The 19642-nt window shown below is 48.8% G+C and overlaps 1 protein-coding gene and 1 non-coding gene across 12 annotated transcripts in view; one reads left to right on the forward strand and one right to left on the reverse strand.

Moving 5' to 3' along the window:
• Positions 1 to 1109: 1109 nt before the first annotated feature.
• Positions 1110 to 19642, reverse strand: part of FGFR2 (fibroblast growth factor receptor 2) — a 109051-nt gene continuing 90518 nt past the window's right edge. For 10 of the 11 annotated variants that reach the window (XM_039250471.1, XM_039250469.1, XM_039250467.1 and 7 more), the window contains 7 exons: positions 19418 to 19528; positions 17830 to 18020; positions 10736 to 10858; positions 9912 to 9982; positions 7632 to 7769; positions 5907 to 6012; positions 1110 to 2818 (listed from right to left, as the gene is read on the reverse strand). In XM_039250471.1, coding sequence (XP_039106402.1) covers positions 2654 to 2818; positions 5907 to 6012; positions 7632 to 7769; positions 9912 to 9982; positions 10736 to 10858; positions 17830 to 18020; positions 19418 to 19528 — 905 coding nt within the window. In that variant the 3' untranslated portion in view covers positions 1110 to 2653. The other variant, XM_039250470.1, reaches the window with a different exon arrangement.
• Positions 8547 to 8630, forward strand: TRNAR-UCG. The gene has a single exon. It is a non-coding gene; the product is annotated as a tRNA-Arg (tRNA).

Consider the following 19642-nt stretch of genomic DNA (forward strand, 5'->3'; position numbering starts at 1 on the left):
ATCTTTCAGAATAATTCAAAAATCAAAATGGCCAACAACCAGTATGGGATTCTAACCTACACTGTCGACTAAATAGCCAAGAACTGCCCCTTCAGTCTCAAAGGCATGAAACACACACCACCGAGCTTCACAGAGAAGGACCCGTAGGGACGCAAAGCCCAGCTTCAAACACACGTGCAGCACCGGCAAGTCCTCTCTCAGCCCCGGCCCCGGGGGTCCCACCTGTGAAAATGCCCAGTGGGCTGCAGAATCCTCTTGGACACAAGTGATTAATAGCTGCTTCCGATGAGCTTCTGAAGTCCCATTCTCTTGGGTGGGATTAGAACTCTGCTCTGCTGATGACAGATGGTGGGGAGCACAGGAGATCGGCAGATGCAGTGGGGACACTCTCTGTCCACTAATGGCCTCAAACACGATGAAGACCCTAAATATGGCACTCTTTAACCATAAGGTTCTGAGAACACGGCTGAAGTCTGGGAGAAATCAGACTATTTTTGTCTCCCTTTCCTGCTATGGAGGCTGGCAGGCAGGTATAATGAGACCTTGAGTCACAGAATTTGCACGCTATTAGCAGGCAGAACACCATTTCCCTCTTCAGATTCTTGGTGGCATGGAAATAGGTCAAATCATTTTATAATTTGTTCAAGCTATCTTTTTGGAATGCTGACGCAAATTTTCCTCTCTGTACATCTGTACTCTGGGGAAGCCAGAGTAGAGGTTTCAAGGTCCCTCCTTGGGCGTTCTACCTTCTCAATATGTCTCTCAGCACCTGTCATCCTTACACCACTTCCTTGTTTGCAAAGCTCTCACGCATGCCATCCCCCGTTTGCTCTCCTGGGAGAATCTAGCGTCCAGAAAGCTACAATGACATCTTCAGGGCCCTCGGAAGCAACAGGGCCAGAGCTTAAACCAGCCTCCCCTGATTTCCCACTGGATCCGCTGGCCCCAGGGTCCCAGGTCGTTACTGGTGCTGCCCAACCCCTCGGATAAGTCATCACCGGTTTGTAGCGAACAACGAACCTTCTGGGCTCCAGGTTCCGTGCAACCACGCCGAGCGGCACTGAGTCGACACCCCTCCAAGCACAGGAAACCATTTGGTGAGACAAGAGTATTAAAAAAATAAGCTGCGTGACATTTATTTTGTCTTGTTAACATTAATATCTGTAGAAACATTTTTATTGTCAGTATAAAAATTAACAGGCTTTATTAAATACTTTCTCCAATTCCGTAACAAGTAGAATCAGTGTAATCTGCATTCACGTTGCATGGCTATAGCGAAGTGAGTAGGTGTTTCCAAAGCAAAACACGATGCTTGAATACAGAACTAACAACATGGCGACGTCGCGTCTGACGTCGGGATCAGGCTGATCTTTCCGCGAGGTCCTGCCAGAACTAGACGGAAGCAATCCCTTAAAAAGATGGAAGCATCCCCCAAACTATCAGCAGAACAGCTCAATGTTTCAGTTTCTACGATGAGACGTTAAGATCCTAAAAGGCTTCTCTAACGCCAATGAATCTGGAAGCCATTATCAAAATTCACTGAAGAGAATACAGGCTAATGTGATTAACGTGTGACTCAGGCAGAAGTCCAGCTGCCGGAGAGAAGTACATTCTGCTATCAGCTCAACTACGGTCCATCCTTGAGGAATGGATTAAGGCATCTTTTTAAGAGAATGCTGGTACCATTAGTCTTGGGAAGTCCAGATAAATGATCCATGGGCCCAGGGACAGGGCTGCACAGCAATACAAAATACTTTCCTAGTAATGGGCTTCGTTTGCTATCGGCATTTTGGTGGTTTAAGAACAATCATCTGACAGCAGAGTTTAAACAAATAAATCGAAACTTCGTTTTCCCCCAATTAGTCATATTCAGTAAATATTTCTCTTGTCGGAGAATCTGATAACTAGTTAAGTCCAGGCAAAAGATTAACTAGTCCGATGCGCTGCCTGCGTAGAAATGCCACTTAAATTACGAGAAAACAAAAACACAAAACTATAAATGATTAATTGTTTTGTATATTACCAATTCATTAATAAATTAATGTTATACCATTTTCCCTGAAAGCAAAAGTACTCTTCCACCTCTGCTCGGTGAAAATTGAGAAAGTCTGTGTAAGAACAGCATTTATTTAGCAAATAGCTATTAAAAAAAAAAGAGACCAATTTTCTAGGTGCATTGGGACATCCATTTAAAATCAATACAAAAAATAATTCCTTGTAAATATATAATATATATTTATACATAATTTGAATATATTTACATACACCCAGCACCTATATACTGCAATTGTGCTCTGTAAGTGTGTGCTGACATATATTTTCTCCAATTATTACAAAATTCACAAGGAAGGCAGAACGTATACGTTTGCCTCGAGTCCAGCTGGTTCACAGCCAGTACCCACAGTGGGTCATGGGCGCGTGATGGCCCATGGCAGTCGATTGCCCCAGAAACATTCTTCTTCACCTGCTGAAGACTACAAGTGTCCAACTGTATAAATTCTTTACACGTGTGCCGATTACTTTTCTAATTATTTACTCCTCTGATCCATATATACAAGCGGAAACGGCAAGCTCCCCGGGGGGCGTGGCCTCCCTGCTCAGTGTGACTAGGTTCTCGGTGCCATCCTGTCTGGGGACAGATGCACAAGCTCATTCATGTTTTAACACTGCCGTTTACATGTGGATACTGAGGAAGGCATGGCTCGTAAGGCACGGGGTCCGGAGAGAAAACAGAATCGTCTCCTGAAGAACAAGAACTCCTTGTGTCAGGGTAACTAGGTGAATACTGTTCGAGAGGCTGACTGAGGTCCAAGTATTCCTGAAAGAAGGGAAGAGAGACGTTTTATTTCATCTTGGGTCAGGATAACAAGGTGAGTACGGTTCGAGAGGTTGACTGAGGTCCAAGTATTCCTGAAAGAAGGGAAGAGAAGACTTTTATGTCATACCAGGATCTCGAGACGCTCTAGCAGAGTTGAGACAGGACAGGGGGCACCCCTGGAAGATTCCAGAGACCCAGCCCCCACCCGGCTCCCACAAACACCTCCTCGAGGCCCCAGCTTTGTTAACCCCAGGCTGCCCTGGACTTTTCTCTTACAATTCATCATGACTGTGCTACTGGGGAGCAGGGACCACCCAAATCAGCTGATGGGAGGTGCTGAGCGGTCAACTCCACTCGCACAGACCCAAGTGAGTGGCTTGCTATGCGCCGCAGAGAGAGAGCGAGCGAGCGAGAGAGCGAGAGCACACGCGCACCCGGTTCAAACTCGAGCCCCATCAAGATGACAAAAACATAACGTGTTATGGATTCCTGGGACCCCTTTAAATAGTGGAGGCCATGAATGAATATTTATTTTACGAATTACATTTTACTATTGCAGTTTCTAGGATAGTTTGAGGGGAATCTGGCTCCATTCAGCGGGTAATTTCCCAGATGTAATTCATTACTCTCAGAAGCCCTCTGAGTTGAAAATGTAAACAGGTTTAGAAAAGGCTCGGATCGACTCGTGTATGTTAAATCCATAATGGACTGTTAAAGAAAAGTTTGGAATTCAGAAAGGGCTCTTCTGCTCCCTAGAATATCTGCTGGGGGTGCTGTGGCAGAGGCCACTGGGCGACCCAGGATAACATTTCCTCTAACTTAGGACAGGCGGCAAGTCCACTGCCTGGTTTTGCATGGCCCATGAGCAAAAAGTGGTATTTTGTGTTTTTTTTTAAGCATTTTTCAATGGTCAGAGGTGGGGGGGGGATCAAAAGAAGAACAGTATCTCGTGGCATTAAAATTATCTAAAACAACATAAACTTCACCCAAAATTTAAATGTTAGGGTCCATCAAGTTTGATCCGGAACACAGACACTCATTTACGTTATTGTCCATAACTGCTTTCCTGCCCTGATGGCGGGACCCAATATTGCAACAGAGACTGTTTGGCTCAGGAAGATGAACATATTTACTCTCTGGGCCTTTGCTGAAGAGGTTTGCAGAAGCCCTGCTCCACAAACTACGGGAAGATTTCTAAATGGGGGAACAGCCGCCCCCGCCGGGCTAACACACCGGGGCTGTCCCGCTCACACACCCCAAGCCAGTGACATTCCAGGGCAGGCGGTTTTCCCAAGGGGAGACAAAAAGTGCAGACCACAGCACCACCAGCCCCCGGGTTATCAGAAGAGAGCCCACAGAATGTTGGCGACGATACATTTTAAAAGACAAAAAAAAAAAAGAAAAAAGTTAAAATTAAAAAAATAAAATAAACCACTATAATTCATTACCAGGGTTGGCAAGAAAAGAACCCCATCCGAGAGTGGGGGATGTGTCAGTTCCAACAACATCAGCATTAACCGCACAACTGGAAACAAACACGCCCACCACATCAAAAGAGAACTTTTTGCTTACAATGATAAAAATGAAATTTTGTCCTAAATGGAACCATTTTTCCCCAGCATATGGTAATGATTTTCAGAAGGAAAGAAACTTCGATTTTTATATCCGTTAGACAATATGGCATTCTGCTTTATTTTAGGATGCTAGATGTAAATTTCAGCATGAATGGGCCTGCTTTAAGTATAAATATATAAATAAAGTAGCATGGAGCATGAACGCAGGACCATTAAAATGGGACCTTAGTGCTCTCCCAGTTGCTAAATGTAGCCATAAATGTTCAGATCTGATAGCGGAAAAATAAGGCTATCAGTAGAGTCCAAGTCTAGGGTTAAAGGAACTTACACCAGAAACAACAATTTTGGCAGGAGAAGAAAGTTGCCTTTTTTTTTTTTTTTTCCCCTTGAACTGTTCCTTTCCTTTCAACTTCTGAAGGTCAGCTGTATTCATTTAAATGCAATCTCTCCTTTTATCAGCTACAGTTAGACGCACAAGATAATGTGGCTGGCTTACGGCTTCAAATCACAACACTGTATTTTTTTTTTTTTTTCAAAAATCATTCCAAAACTATTAACTGTATTATTTAAAAATACATTAAGTGTATTATTTTTATTTAAGCAAGTTTAGCCTGTTGTTATTGTTGTTCAGACAACTGTGAGTTCGGGGGAGGTTTTTTCCTTGGTCGGAGGAAGACTGCTCTAAATGTCTCCAATTCACTCATTAACAAGTTTCTCGTGGGGGGCGGTTTCTGGCCTTCGTGGGTTTTATCATCTGTCCTGCTCAGATCATACACTTTCCACAACCATAGAGGCCTCTCTCCATCTGCATCCTGAAGCAAGCACTGCCCGGACCAGATTTGGACAGTGAGGGGTGTTTCTTTTACTCGTATGGATTAGAGATATTTTATACAAAAAAATGTTTTAACAAAAAAATGTTAAGTTGTCACTTTAAAAAATCACGAGTCACTCATTATAGGAAACTGTGTGTGTGTTCACATACACAGAGATGGAGACCACACGCCATCACCAGACAGTGTCATGGCAGACATGGTCACGGTGGGCGGGGTCGCGGCGGACAGGGTCATGGCGGACAGGGGGGCACATTGAGCAGGAACTAAAATGGCAGAAGTTTACTTCTTCCAATGCAGCTCATCAGAGGCTCCTACGCGCGTGACTGGGGTGCAGAACCCAACCGGCGCAGAACCCCAAGCCCCTCCCACGCAAACCCAAATGCTGCCACAGGACGTTTCTCCCCCTCCCCACTCTCTTGCACGCCTCACCCTGAACCCACCAGCCAGAGAGGGGCAGCCTCGCGTAGGGCCCTTGGTCTGATACGTTGAGTCAGAACCCTCAGATCGCAGCTCTGAGAAAAAAAAAATCAGGATTTCTGAGGAGCAGGGACCTTAACTCTGTCTGACCCAGGGGTGGAAAATGATCAACTAACCCCCAGGCTCCTACCGATGAGACTGCGTTTACAAAGTCGCACCGGCCTCCCAAGAAAGGGCCACGGGCTTCCGGAAGAGGGTTCTTACCTCATTGGTTGTGAGAGTGAGAATTCGATCCAAGTCCTCCACCAACTGTTTGAACGTCGGCCTCTGCGAGGGCACAGCATGCCAGCAATCCCTCATCATCATATACCTGGGGAAACGGAGCTCCTGGTGAACTCACTTTGTAAGTACTAGGCGCACGGCTACCAGGCACTTTTAATAGGCGCCATGGGGCTATGTCCTAAATGATGGAAATGTACCAGAGCTTTCCAAACTAGAAGGTAGTTCTCTGCCCACCCCTTCCAAAATTCGCTGCTTGGTTCCTCTAAATGGCACTTTGAGCTACAAAAACATCACTTGACCCAAAGTGTTCTCGGACGGCATCTATGCCATCGAAACAGATGATTTTCCACCTGCCTTTGCCGCTGGGCTTGTGTTCCTGAGAACGTCACACCTTCGTGGCACTTGGGACATTGTAGGAAAAGCCTTATGGTGGGACCGCGTCTCGTCTCTCCCCACAACCCCCTCCCGCCCCTACCCCCAACCTGGACCAAAGCAGCTACGTGTACATCCTTCTCCCTGACACTTCAGGTTTTACTTTAATGACTGTAGTGAACAAAGGTTCCTCAGTTTTATTAAAAAAAAAAAAAAAAAAATGAAGTTTGAAAACCACAACTTTAAGGTAAGGATTTTATGAATTAATCTGCCATCGCTGGGCTGCACATTAGCTTCCTGATTAACTCTTGGACAGGCCCAGGGTCCCAGGCCTTATCTTGATTATGGGTTTAGACAGACCCTCTATATTAGAAAACGCAACAGGAAAGACGGGCCGCACAATAAATACCTTTATATAATATACTATAAAATGTGGCCATTCATCAGATGTCCACTGTACAGTGAAAAGCACTCATGGGATTATGGATATAAAAGCCCCATGAAACGATACACAATAGACCACATTCTCTGGGACAATCAGTCTTCTTAGTTAATCCTGGGGGGTGGGGAAGAGAGAGACTCCTTTTCAAAGCACTGGTTCTCCTGCCCAGGACTCATGTCACAAACACAACATAATTCCACTTGAAGTGCGGGCTGGCTTTTTCTAGGAACTAGCTTGTGGTTTTACAGTCAGATCTGGGGCTCTCAAGGATGGCCCCTGGACAAATTTTTAATTCTCTGTGCTGAACTGTGGGTAAAACACAGGTAACCAGACACAAGCCTGCTCTGAGGAGACGGAGGCCACGTCGGTCTGTAAGAGTAACTGTCGGAGGGCACGAAGGCGCCGTGGAGACACCCATTCCCGCTGGCCGTGCTGGGGGCAGGCACACGCAGTGAAGGAAGGCTACGCTGGTCTTTCATCCCATATTCCGTGCGGGCAGCCCCACGGATTTCTAGCTTGCGTACGAGAAAAGGCCAGATGTATCTCTCCCTGTCTCTCTGAGAGACACCAGCAAGGCACAGCACAGGGTCCAGGAGATAGATCACCCCGGCTCACTCTACGAAGGCAGGAGCCCTCGGCTGGCAAGCCCGATGCCCTCTGATTTAACGCTCCCTCCGTACACCTCAGAATGTTCTTTCTTTGGGACAGTCATGGCCGTGAGTGTAGCTGTCCACCGCAGTTCTGGGACTGAGCCCAGAAAGCTCCAGCAGCAATTCTTAGAGCGTGTACAGAACACCAGAGGCCTTAGCGAACCCAACATGAGTCTGGAGAAGGGTTACTGGCATGGGGTGGGAGGGGGTCCCCACGGCGTCGGGAGAGAAAACGGCCCTTACAGTTCATTGGTGCAGTTTGCCGGCTTGTCCATCCTGTGTCCTTCCTTAAGCAGCTTAAAAAGTTCCTCTACCGGAATCCCTGGGTAGGGTGAGCCTCCCAAAGTGAAGATCTCCCACATCAACACCCCGAAGGACCAACTGGAAAGGAGAGAGAAAACACGGTGTTGCTAACCGCCTTGAATCACAACCACCTCAACGTGACCGGTTAAGAAAACAGACACCCACTCACTTCTCATGTTCAAAGACAAATGACCCGAGCCCTCCTGAAGTTCTTCCTACATGCCCCTTCCTGCCCCGAAGGAGCGTCCCCAAAGGATGCTAATGTGAGGGACGTTCTCATGGAATTTTCCATCCAGACAACGGAGTAGTGATGGTAAACCAACACTTTTTTTTCTTTTTGGGTGGGGATTTGGGGTGGCTGTGTCTGGATTCCGTCCCTGTCAAGTAAAGTTATTCATCTTAAATGCAGTGTTTGCAGCGTGTGGATCTCGACTGCGAAGCTGCAAAGCTCTTCACGCTCCTGTCCAACTCTCCCATCAGCCTGACCCCCAGCATGAGCAGGTGATGAAACACGGCCAGCAAGCCGATTCCCGAGGTAACAGCTGCCCAGCGCAGCCCGTGGGGCATCTGAAGCCACAAAAGGTTCATGACTTACTAAGCTCATGAACGGAAGTTGGCATCAGGCTGGGATTAGGATGGAGGAATCCTGGGGCGCCTGGGTGGCTCAGGTGGTTAAGCGCCCGCCTCTTGATTAAGGCTCAGGTCATGATCTCTCAGTTCCTGAGATCTAGCCCTGTGTCAGGCTCCAGGCTGATGGCTCAGAGACTGCTTGGGATTCTCTCTCTCTGCTCCTCCACCACTCTCTTGCTCTCTCTCAAAATTAATAAGCATTTAAAGAAAAAAAGGGGATGGGGTGCCTGGGTGGCTCAGTTGGTTAAGCGCCTGACTTCGGCTCAGGTCATGATCTCACAGTTGTGGGTTCGAGCCCCACCTTGGGCTCTTCTGTGCTGACAGCCCGGAACCTGGAGCCTGCTTCAGATTCTGTGTCTCCCTCTCTCTGCCCCTCCCCGGCTTGTGCTCTGTATCTCTCTCAAAAATTAATAAACATTAAAAACAAACTTTAAAAAATAATAATAAAGAAAAAAAAGGATGGAGGAATCTTGTGTTCTAGAGAGGTTTCCAAGAACAGAAACTGAAAACGTCTCACAAGGTACCATGTGCACCTGACCTTGCGGAGACCCACGGCTGGACTTCTGGGCCCCGTGCAGGAAGCTCACAATTCCTGGGATGATTGAGATGGGACTCCTGTGCCTACCTATGTCACCGCGGCTCTGGAAACACACCCTTATGGACTCTGTCTGGAGGAGCTTCAGGCTTGGGGTGAGAAACGAAACTCCGCTGCTCTGGGCCGAGTAGGAGTGGCAGCCCCATGCAGGCGGCTGACTCACTTCAAACACGGGACCCCCGTGCCTTCCTTCCAGGACTGTGCAGGCAGGGGACCAATCCCTCCCACCCCCCGGGGCCCTCCTGCTCCGGTGAATAAAAACAGTGCCGCTGATTTCAGCTCTTTATTTTGGACTAATTATAGACTCACACGAACTTGGGGAAACCAGTACCCAGAGGTGCTCTGTAACCTTCCACCCAGCTTCCCACCATGGGAACATCTTTCAACCTCATTTCCAAACCGAAAATTCGAAAATGTCAGGTGGGAGCACAACCCCAACAGCACTTTCAGGTGTACCATAACGGACAGAGTATGGAATGTTCACTCTGTTTCTCTAATGTTATCAAGGGTGCCAAGACAAGATCGGATTTTTTTTCCCCCAAAGGGTAAACAGAGGAATCAGGCCCCGTGGAAATCACCCGAGCAGACGATACCCCACTCAGCTTTTCCCTACAAGGGCGAAGCTACGATGGGGGGAGTATGGCAAACGACCATCGAGTAGGAGAAGTTTCAAAATTCCTTCTTTCAGGGAGCAAAGAACATGCCAGCAGTTGGGCAAATGAGACAGCAGCTCTGAGGCCGCACATCCATGCAGAAGTTGGGGGCTGGGGATGGGGGGCTTCCACCCCGGCCAGAGGACGTTAGCGGCGCTCCCCGTGTGCGCTCGGAAGCGCGGCAGCAGTGGTCACCAGCCCTTCCATAGAACCCGTCCTGAGGCCGGCTCCTGCACCTTCTACAAACGTGTGAGATACAGCAGGCGCCAGAGACTCCAGAGAGGTGAATACAGTATTTTTGCCACTCAACCCGGCGGAGAGAAGCCGGAGGGAAGGACTTACACGTCACTCTGGTGGGTGTACACGCGATCAAAAAGGGCTTCCGGAGCCATCCACTTGACCGGAAGTCGCCCCTGCAAATGCGGAATAAAAGGTAAAAACCACTATATTAAAAAACAGTTTGCTTTAGCGGGCTCAACAGGCTGTGCCCTATTTAAGAGCTGACACTCGGGGCGCCTGGGTGGCTTAGTCGGTTCAACGTCCGACTTCAGCTCAGGTCATGATCTCATGGTGTGTGGGTTCGAGCCCCGCGTCAGGTTCTGTACTGACAGCTCAGAGCCTGGAGCCTTCTTTGGATTCTGTCTCTCCTTCTCTCTGCCCTTCCCCTGTTCATGCTCTGTCTCTCTCTGTTTCTCAATAATAAATAAATGTTTAAAAATTAAAAAAAAAGAAAAAAAAAGAGCGCATACAAATGATTTTCAGGAGAACAGAAGAAATCATCTCCAGGAGGGCCCAGATATAACGTGCAACATGCAGACTTGGGGACATTACTAAAATGCCATTTCTTTGGATTCTCATTATCATCCATCTCCTTCACACACAGACACACGGTGACCACCTTCTGTGCAAAACTTAACCTAGAAACCCCCAAGCTCTAGCCTCTGCTCAGGAAGTTCTTGACCCAAGAGGCTGATTATTCTGTTTATAGACTGTTTCACATTTACTAAAAGTAGCTTAAATACAGCTTAAATTTACTTATCAAGAGTGAAGCAAAAGAACAGGGATAAAGGGCAGAGGATTGAGCATCTATCATCTTTCATCTGGAACATTACATGCCACCCCCACCACTCCCCTTCCCTTCCACCACATCACTGCCACGGACTTACATTTGTGGTCTTTTTGTAATAGTCTATATTGTTGATATCTCTGGCCAGTCCAAAGTCTGCGATCTTCATCACATTGTTTTCTGTTACCAAAACATTTCTGGCTGCTAAATCTCGATGAATACACTGAAATCAAGAACGGATTCATGTCACAATGTTTCAAGAAGAGAAAACATACTTCTTAGGATGCAGACAGAAAATACACCGTAGGTCAAAAATTAGTATTTCTTTTCTAATTAAAATAACTAGGGGTGCCTGGGTGGCTCAGTCAGTGAGGCGTCTGACTTCGGCTCAGGTCATGATCTTGTGGTTCGTGGGTTCGAGCCCCGCGTCGGGCTGTGTGCTGAGAGCCTCGAGCCTCGAGCCTGCTTCACTCAGATTCTATATCTCCCGGTCTCCCTGCCCCTCCCCTGCTTGAGCTCTATCTCTCAAAATAAATAAACATTAAAAAAAATATTTTTAAAATAACTAAAAAACCAAGGCCCCAATCATTTCAAAGAGTAAAGACACACCAAACAGCCACATTCCCTTTTATGTGCAAGTGACCAACACTGGTGTCCTTCATATGAGATCTGTCACTAGATTATTCTAAAATCTTTTATCTCAACACTTGCTCTCCCCCTCCCTTTACAGACAAACTCAGAAGAGCTGGTTAACCTCCGACACCACATCATCTTTACCTCTTGGTTGGTCCGCAAACATTCTGTTGTCATCCCTGCGCCTCCACCTCTCGTCAGACCAAAGTGAGCTCTTCTGATGCCTCAGTTTTTCCCTCTACAGCTCTGGACGTGGTTGATTTCATGCTCCTTTTAGAAACATACCCCCACCTCATCTTGAGTTCCACCGCATCCCTTCCCTTGGCTCACTCTCTAAAGCTAGCTTCCTCTCTTCCCCAGGTCCCTGAAAACTGGGGAAATGTTCATTAATTTTGTATATTTCTGCATATCCCCAGGGCTTCCCTTCTTAGACTTATACAAAAGATTTGCAAACTCCTCTCTCCAGACCTCTCTCTCCTGGGACCCTCCCTGTCATCTTCCACAGGCCAAGGGACATTTCCACACTAACATCCCTCTGGCGCCTCAAATTCAAGGTCCCTGCTCCCCTGATTCTTACCCCCTTGGTCTCTCTCACTCAGAGATACACCCCAGAATTCTTTGCACCCTCCTCCCAAGTCCTGTTGACATCGACCCCCAAATGCCTCTGTAATTTGTCCATCCTGCTCCAAGCCCACTACAAACCACTTAGCCCAGGACATCCCATCCCCACGGACGCCACACCGCCTGTCTAACCGGTCTCTAAGCTTCCAAACTCAGCCCTACGCACCGGCTAAGCTTCCCACAAGTTGTGTTTCTCAAAGAACTAACCATGTCCTTTCCCGGCGTGTATCATGACTAACGCCTGTCTGTCCATGCCCAGGCCCAGAGGACACCAGCCCACGCAAAAGGGCCCAACCTATGCCTGCCACATAGCTGGGGGCAGGTCGGAACGCTGAAACGCTCACTACAGGGTGGCTCATTTCTAGTTCTGATACCTCCTAACTCTTCGGTCTTAGAAAGGTCTTATGACAGTAAGTCCCTTTCTTCCTTTGTACAAATGATATACTTTTGTAAGCTGTTCTAAATGTTTTAGGTACACTTCAGTATAACAAGATTTCATCATGACACATGGTCATTAGAATCCCAAATCATCACCCCCTAGTTCTGGAAAAGGCAAGGCATAAAGAGGTGAACAGATACCCCTTTCAAATGTTTTTTTGCAGGCTCCTGGCAAAGTTGATAACCAGATGAAGGACAGTCTCATCATGCCACTTGACAAAGGTGGACATGGGGCTCACTGCAGATGGGTCCTCCATGAAATGGCCAATATAGAGAAGTTAGGCAAACTCTCTCCGAGGAATAAATTAGAGATTCTCTTTTCCTGCCCATCGCCCAACAACTCCTGGTTTGTAGATGCTTCTGTGGCTCCCTAGATGCGCAAAGACCGGAAAGGGGGATGCAGGAGAGCCCCACACGTTAGGAAGCCTGTGCAGGGCCAGAATGGAAGCAGGAAATGTGAGCACTTGCAGAAGCCGCCTGGGGACTGGGCCAGGGTGGGAGCCATGATCCTAGTCTGGAGGCCTCTTCAAATTGAACTTCCAAGCCCTCGGCCAAACTCTCCCGGCGGCTTGCTCCCTGCCGACACGAGCTCTGTGCATTTGGCAAGCCGTGCGGCCAGAAGAATCCGGATTCCCACCCGCTGGGCTCCCACCACACATTAGGTCTCAACTCAGAGACGTCACGACAGTGGCCTCAATCATCCTCTGGGCAAAAGCCAGAATCTAGCACCCACCTCCCACGTCCCACGATGCTATCAAACACCAACGCCCACCCTCTGGGCTGTAACGCCCACCCTCTGGGCCGAACAGTAAGACACTTGAAACCCACAAGCCAGAAAAAGAAAATAATTAACATCAAGCCAAATTCTCATCATCTGCAGAAATCGGAGTTGGTTTCTCGCGCAGCGCTGCTCACTGACATAACCAGGGCCCTCAGACCATCTGGTGCTCAGTTTCTGAAGTAAGCGGAGACAAGGGTCACCGAGGGAAGGAAGACTATCACGCCTGCGCCCCAGACAGTGTAATGGGTACCTCCGCACGGCCGGCCTAATTAAATGCCCATGGCAACCTACGAGATGGGTGTTATTAGACCCATTTCACAGATGGGAAAGCTAGTACTTGCTTTTAAAAAACAAAACCAAAAAAACCACCCACTCAGGTTTAACACCTAGGAGTAAGTTTAACTGGTTTGGGGATTTGGTAAGAAGAAAAGTTGGTGGACTCTGAACTAGAAACAGCCAAGCTTTCATAATTTGTATAAGGCCCAAATACTCCATATTTAGTCGTATTCCATATATATCACGGTGTTTCGTCACTTGCCCACCCCCTAGCTCCCTACCCGCACGTGCGCACACACACAAATATTTACAGCGGAAAGCCGCTCAAGGACAGGCCCCACAAGTCCATCTCTATATCCCCAGCACCGAGCACAGGGCCTGACCCAGTAAATGTTTACTGAAGCGAATTCATAACTGCATTCCACCAGTAATGAGCCAGAGAGCTCACTCAATGGTTCTCCGAGCGGGCCTCCAGCGAGCTCATGGCCAGCGGCTGCGAGGCGTGAGCACGGGCAGGCCAGGGTCTGGCCCTGAGCCTGTCTCTTCACCCTCCGCGGTCAGGAGAAAGCCCTCCATTTTTGGAAGCAGGCTCCACTCAAGGGGACCGTTCTTAAATTCCTCATCCACCACCAGCTTCAAACCTGTTCTAGGTCTTCTTCAGCAAAGGCACCCTGAAGGCCGTAAGAGCACAGCTCTGTCCCTTCCACCCCACCCCGTGTTAGGGAACAACGCCCTGACACAGGGCATCTTATTGGGCCTCCCCTCCGTCCAGAGTGAAGCAGCGACTCCCTGAGAGAGCAGGGGTGGGAGAGGAGCGATCCAAGGGCCAGGTCGGGGACCAACCACTCTCCTCTGTGGACCTAGGAGTCGCCATCTTGGAAATGCAGACAGTGACTCAGACACACCTACCTGGCTCAGAGGTTTCCTGGCACCTCCTGGCAGTCCTCACTCAACCTAAAGTCACACCTATCTCAGAGCTGTTCCGAGGTGATGGGTGAGACTGGACGTAAAGGGTTCACCCTGTGCCAGGCAGATGGTAAGCTCTCAAAAACTGGCCGCGATTAATCACAGTGAGAACTGCTATTATCACAACCCAGTTAACAAGGACATTTTCAGTCTCCATTCTGAAATATGTACGCTTGCCCCCTTTCACAAAGCTCACCTGACCCTTGGTTCCTTCTCTTTTTTAAAAAAATTTTTTTTTTTATGTTTTATTTATTCCTGAGAGAGACAAACAGCATGAGCAGGGGAGGGTCAGAGAGAGAGGGAGATACAGAATCTGAAACAGGCTCTGTTCCTTCTCAACTATGCTGAACAGAGATGGAAGGATCGCCGGGTCCTCACTGCTCCCAGTGAGGATCACAAGGCCTCCGGGAGCTTGATGCAATCAATGAATATTCTATTCTGAGCAGAGTAACACTCGGCCTTCCTGAAACCCCTCCTGTGGCCTCTGTGAACCACATCCTGCCCTTCTTCCCGCTTCTGTGTCCCCTCAGCCTCTACTGCCATCAAGTGCTTTGAGCCAAGCTCCAGATTTCGTGTTTCTACTCTCCGTCTGCTCTGCCTCTTCCCGCCTAGGTGACCGCCGGTGCTTTGAAAGTACCCTTCCTTTGCTGGGTCTGAGGTCAGAGCTGAGCCTGCAGCTTCCTGCTCAACAGTGGCCTTTGAATGGCTCTCGTGGGTGTTCAAGATATATCCTGGATGGCCCCCCAGATCTATCCCCCCCCACCCCCACCTCCCACTCCCTAGTCTTCCTCATCCTGACCAGCTATACGGCCAGCCAATCTCTCAAACTGGAAATCCACCCATTAACCTGACAGCAAAATAGATCCAAAATCAATGGTCTCCTCCAGGGCCTATGGGAGCCAATAAACCCTAGCACAAGCCACCATCCTCTCTCGCAGGACGCCGAGCTAGCAGCGCTAGAAGGAGCGGGCTTTATGGCACAAACCCGATCCCGTTACTGTCCCTCTGTGGCTCGCCACGTGCCGAGGGTGCCTGGCCCGGGTCCGGGAAGCCCTGAATGAGCCGGGCCCCTGCCTCCAGCCACACCTCACACTCTGCTCTCCACATACCACATCCCTCCCTATAAGCCGCACAGCTGTCCCTCTGCGTGAGTGCTCTCCAGCCACCTTCCCCACCCCTGTCCCCGTCCCCGAGCCCCACGCCCACCTCACACTGCTTGTTTCCAGCACAGCAGGCTTCTCAACCTCTCACATGCTTACTTTTAGTCCCACATTTATTGTTAATCTCTCCTGCTGTCACCCAAGGTTCCTGCTGCAAGAGGTCCGGGACTACATCCATTCCAGCCACTCCCTACGGGAGCCTGACCGAGGGCACGCAGCACCCGAGTCAGGAGTGCTCAGGAATATTCGCTTCAAGGATTAATAAACTGACCCAGGCGGCCCTCCTACTGCGTCTGTGTTAGTAACAGAGCCATGCTGAGCCCAACAAATGCTTTCTCCGCTCCCACACAGGGAGGGTACATAGTGACCAAAGACCTGAGGGTCACAACAGGCAGCCTGCAGGCAGGCCATGCTCCCCAGGGTCTTATTTAGGACTCTTAGGAAGCGACAGTACAGGTGAAATAGAACAATGAGTATCCAGGTTTGCCAGGTTCACCACCGGTCATGCTGGGTCTTTCTCTCCGCATACACACTAGGCCTGAACCATTTAAAAGCGAGTTGCAGGGGCACCTGGGTGGCTCAGTTGGTTAAGCATCTGACTTTAGCTCAGGTCATGATCTTGCAGTTTGTGAGTTTGAGCCCCGTGTCGGGCTCTGTGCTGACAGCTCGGAGCCTGGAGCCTGTTTCAGATTCTGTGCCTCCCTCTCTCTCTGCTCCTCCCCTGCTGGTGCTCTGTCTCTATCTCTCAAGAATAAATAAACATCTAAAAAATTTTAAAGAAAAATAAAAAAACAAACATTAAAAAAAATTAAAAGTGAGTTACAGACGTCAGTGATACTTCACACCATAATACCTGAGCAACGATCTACCTTAACGCAAGGCCATTACCCGCAGCTCCAGATCCAACGTGGGTCCAGTCGTACTACCTAATACAGTCCACGTTCTAACTTCAGTTCCTAAGTGTTCTTGCTAAGAGCTGCTCCCTTGCCCCCGAACAAGACCCAGTCCAGGGTCACACGAGCACAAGGAGCTGTTCTCTCTCTTAAGCTTCCGTTCATCTGAACTGTCTCCCCAGGACTTTCTGTCTTTCGTGATGCTGACGCTTTGAAGCGACGTCTTATGACATGTCCCACGTCCCGGATCTGACCGTTTCTGACAGTTTCCTCCCGTCAAAGGCTTTTCAGTTGGCAAAACCCCCTGCGTACGCGCACCTGTGCACGGTGGGAGGCATGAAACTGTTTCCTAAAATATATACAATGAGAGCTTTTGTAGGGGGAAAAAAAAATCCGAAAAAGTCTTTAAGTCTGGACTCGCTTGAAAACAACAAAAACAACAACAACAGCACGTGGCAGCTCTGGCCGTGTTCCAGCGTGGCTGCAGCAGGGCCGAGGTGCAGTCACCCCTCCCCGAATCCTTAACGCCACGTGGTCAGACACGGGCTGCCTCACTCACTCGTAGGACTTGGCATGGCCATGACCCAGCCCGGGTCCCCCGGGTGACAAGGGGCCCGCGCCCACAAGAGAACCTCGCTTCTTTGGGGACCCAAAGATGGGCATCGAGCTCCACCACAGGTAGGCAATGACCCCCACCTCTGCCCAGGGAGAAAGTTCTACAGCCTTCCGCACGAAGTGTGAGCTAAGGAAGGGTGTCTTGGGTTATCTAAAATGCCCCAGAGGACTTCGGGGCACCTGTCTAACTGCTTTCAGAATAGCTCAGATGTTTAAAGTTCCAGGGCGAGCGGCATGCTTGGAATGCAGACGGCTCACCTCAGGGGACCTGGCCAACTTCTAACCAGAGGGTCACCCCGCGAAATGAGACAAAATAAACCCAGATGATATCCAGGACTCGGCATTACTAAACGATCCCTTTGCTTGATCTGTATTCTTAGAAGATTTAAGGCCATTTCAAACTAAACACCATAAGCACAACACCCAAAGCCTATGTCCAAAAACTCACCATAAAATGAATGAAGCCAAAAAAAAAAAAAAAAAAAAAAAGGTCATCAGAATTAAAGGTGGCGCTCCCTAAACACCAGCTGTTCTCTACCTAGAGCTGAATCGCAGGAAAAGAAACCTCTTTTCTGCCCATCTACGTAGTCACTTTATGTTTCTGAGGCTGCTCTGGCTTTGAAGGAGTTCACTGGGCCCCTGTGTGAAAAATGCAGTAAGTATTTTCCAGGTTGTAGAAGACATGCAAGGGCTTGACTCAGACTTAGCACACGAGCGCGTCCAAACAGCCTGTTTTCTTCACAGGCTTTTTTTTTTTTTTTTCCTTTTTTAACTGGAAGCCACCCAACTGAGGAGAATGTGAAGGACTCACTTTCTGGGAAGCCAGGTACTCCATGCCTCTCGCCAGCTGGTAGGTGCAGGACACCAAGTCCTTGAAGGTCATCTGCTCCTCGGGGACGCGGTTGATGTCATAGGAGTACTCCATCCCGGGGGGCCTGCGGGCGCGGAGGTATTCCCGGAGGTTGCCCTTCGAGGCGTACTCGACTATGACATAGAGCGGCCCTGCGGACGGAGACGAGGAGCTCAGGGGGGCGACGCACCCAGGTCTGCCCCTGGGAGCCTCAGCAGAGTGTGAGCTCTTCCGACCCAGTGCTTTCTTGTTTACTTTGAGCCAACAGGAAAGCACACGCACAAACAGAAAGGCTGCATTCTCCTCTTCCCCAAAATGCTCATCGACACTTGGTCAAGAGAACCTCAAAAGTCTCCTGAGCCCTCCTGGGAGAGCAATGGCTCTCAGAGATCTTCCTTTGCTTGTTCCGTTTTAATGATCTGACACATATATACGTATCACTAAGCAATGTACTAGTTTCCCCGCACAAAAATGCATCATAAAGATATGGCTTTGCAACATTTTCCCCTACCTACTATTCTTGTAGAAGGAACCCAGTCGGGCTGACAAAAATAAATCTGGATCATTCCTTTTAACAGCTATATATATTCCACCATACAAATATACCACACTTTATTTACTTATTTCCCTATACTTGCGGGCATTTACGTGGCTCCCAGGTTTGGGCGGTCATGAGTGAACATCTCTGTGTAGCCTCCTTACACACACGTGCAATCGTTTCTCCAAGGCACAGACCAGGGGTTGGCATATGACAGCCCGCAGGCCCAATCCTGCCCACTGCCTGGTTTTGTAATTGGACCGTACTGGCACACGGCCGGGCCCATTCGCATCTGTATCATCTGAGGCTTTCTCGCTACCGTGCAAACATGAGGCATTGCCACAAGGACCCTAAAGGCCACCAAACCAGAAATATTTACAGTCGCCCTTCACAGAAAGCCTCCCGACTCCTGGTATCGATCTAAAAGAGGTATTGCTGAGGCAAAGACAGGCATTTTCAAGTTTATTAAACTATCCTCAAACGGATCCCCAAAGTGCTCGTTAGCTCCCCAATGGGAGAAGCTAGGGCTCTGTCTCCCCAGAGGCAGATAACATGTCCCTCCCTCTACTCTCTCCTCTTCTAAGCTAGAGTCCTGGGGGCTCAGTCATCTGCCGCCCCTAGCAAGGCATGGCCTCCTCAATCCCCATTTTAAGGGATTTGTCAACCCAAACAGAGGGTCTTATTTACAGAACTCCTTTTTAGCACCGAAAACAAACCACAAGGAGGCTGTCTTTTCCGAACACCCTCCAGGCCTCCAAACAGCACGGCTCTATAAGGCCCACCCAGCCAAAGCCACCCAACGCCTACCATTCCCCAGGCCCCCAGTCTGGTCACAAAGTCCCCTTTGTGTTCATGGCCAGGAACATCTTCCTAAGGGGATTTTTAAAGAGAACTTTAAACATCCACTTGAGGTGCCCTAGGAGCAAGATCCAAAAGTCCAACCGTTTCTAAGATGATGCTAACACTGAAGCGTAAATTATTTGGATGAAAGCCTTTTCCCCTCCTACTCACCATCCTGAGTGCAGGCTCCAAGGAGATTTATGATATTTTTGTGCTTCCCGATCATCTTCATCATCTCCATCTCTGACACAAGATCAGAAAGGTCCTTCTCCGTGGCGTCATCTATGAACACGAGGTAAATTAAAAACCAGTTACTTCCCTCTAACTCATCGACCGTCGCCATCAGTAGTTGCCAAAAACTTAGTTGAAACAGCATGAAATTGAATTGTAGAACCA

This window comes from Hyaena hyaena, unplaced genomic scaffold (genome assembly GCF_003009895.1).
Source record: "Hyaena hyaena isolate Hyena2069 unplaced genomic scaffold, ASM300989v1 scaffold_367, whole genome shotgun sequence".
NCBI lineage: Eukaryota > Metazoa > Chordata > Mammalia > Carnivora > Hyaenidae > Hyaena > Hyaena hyaena.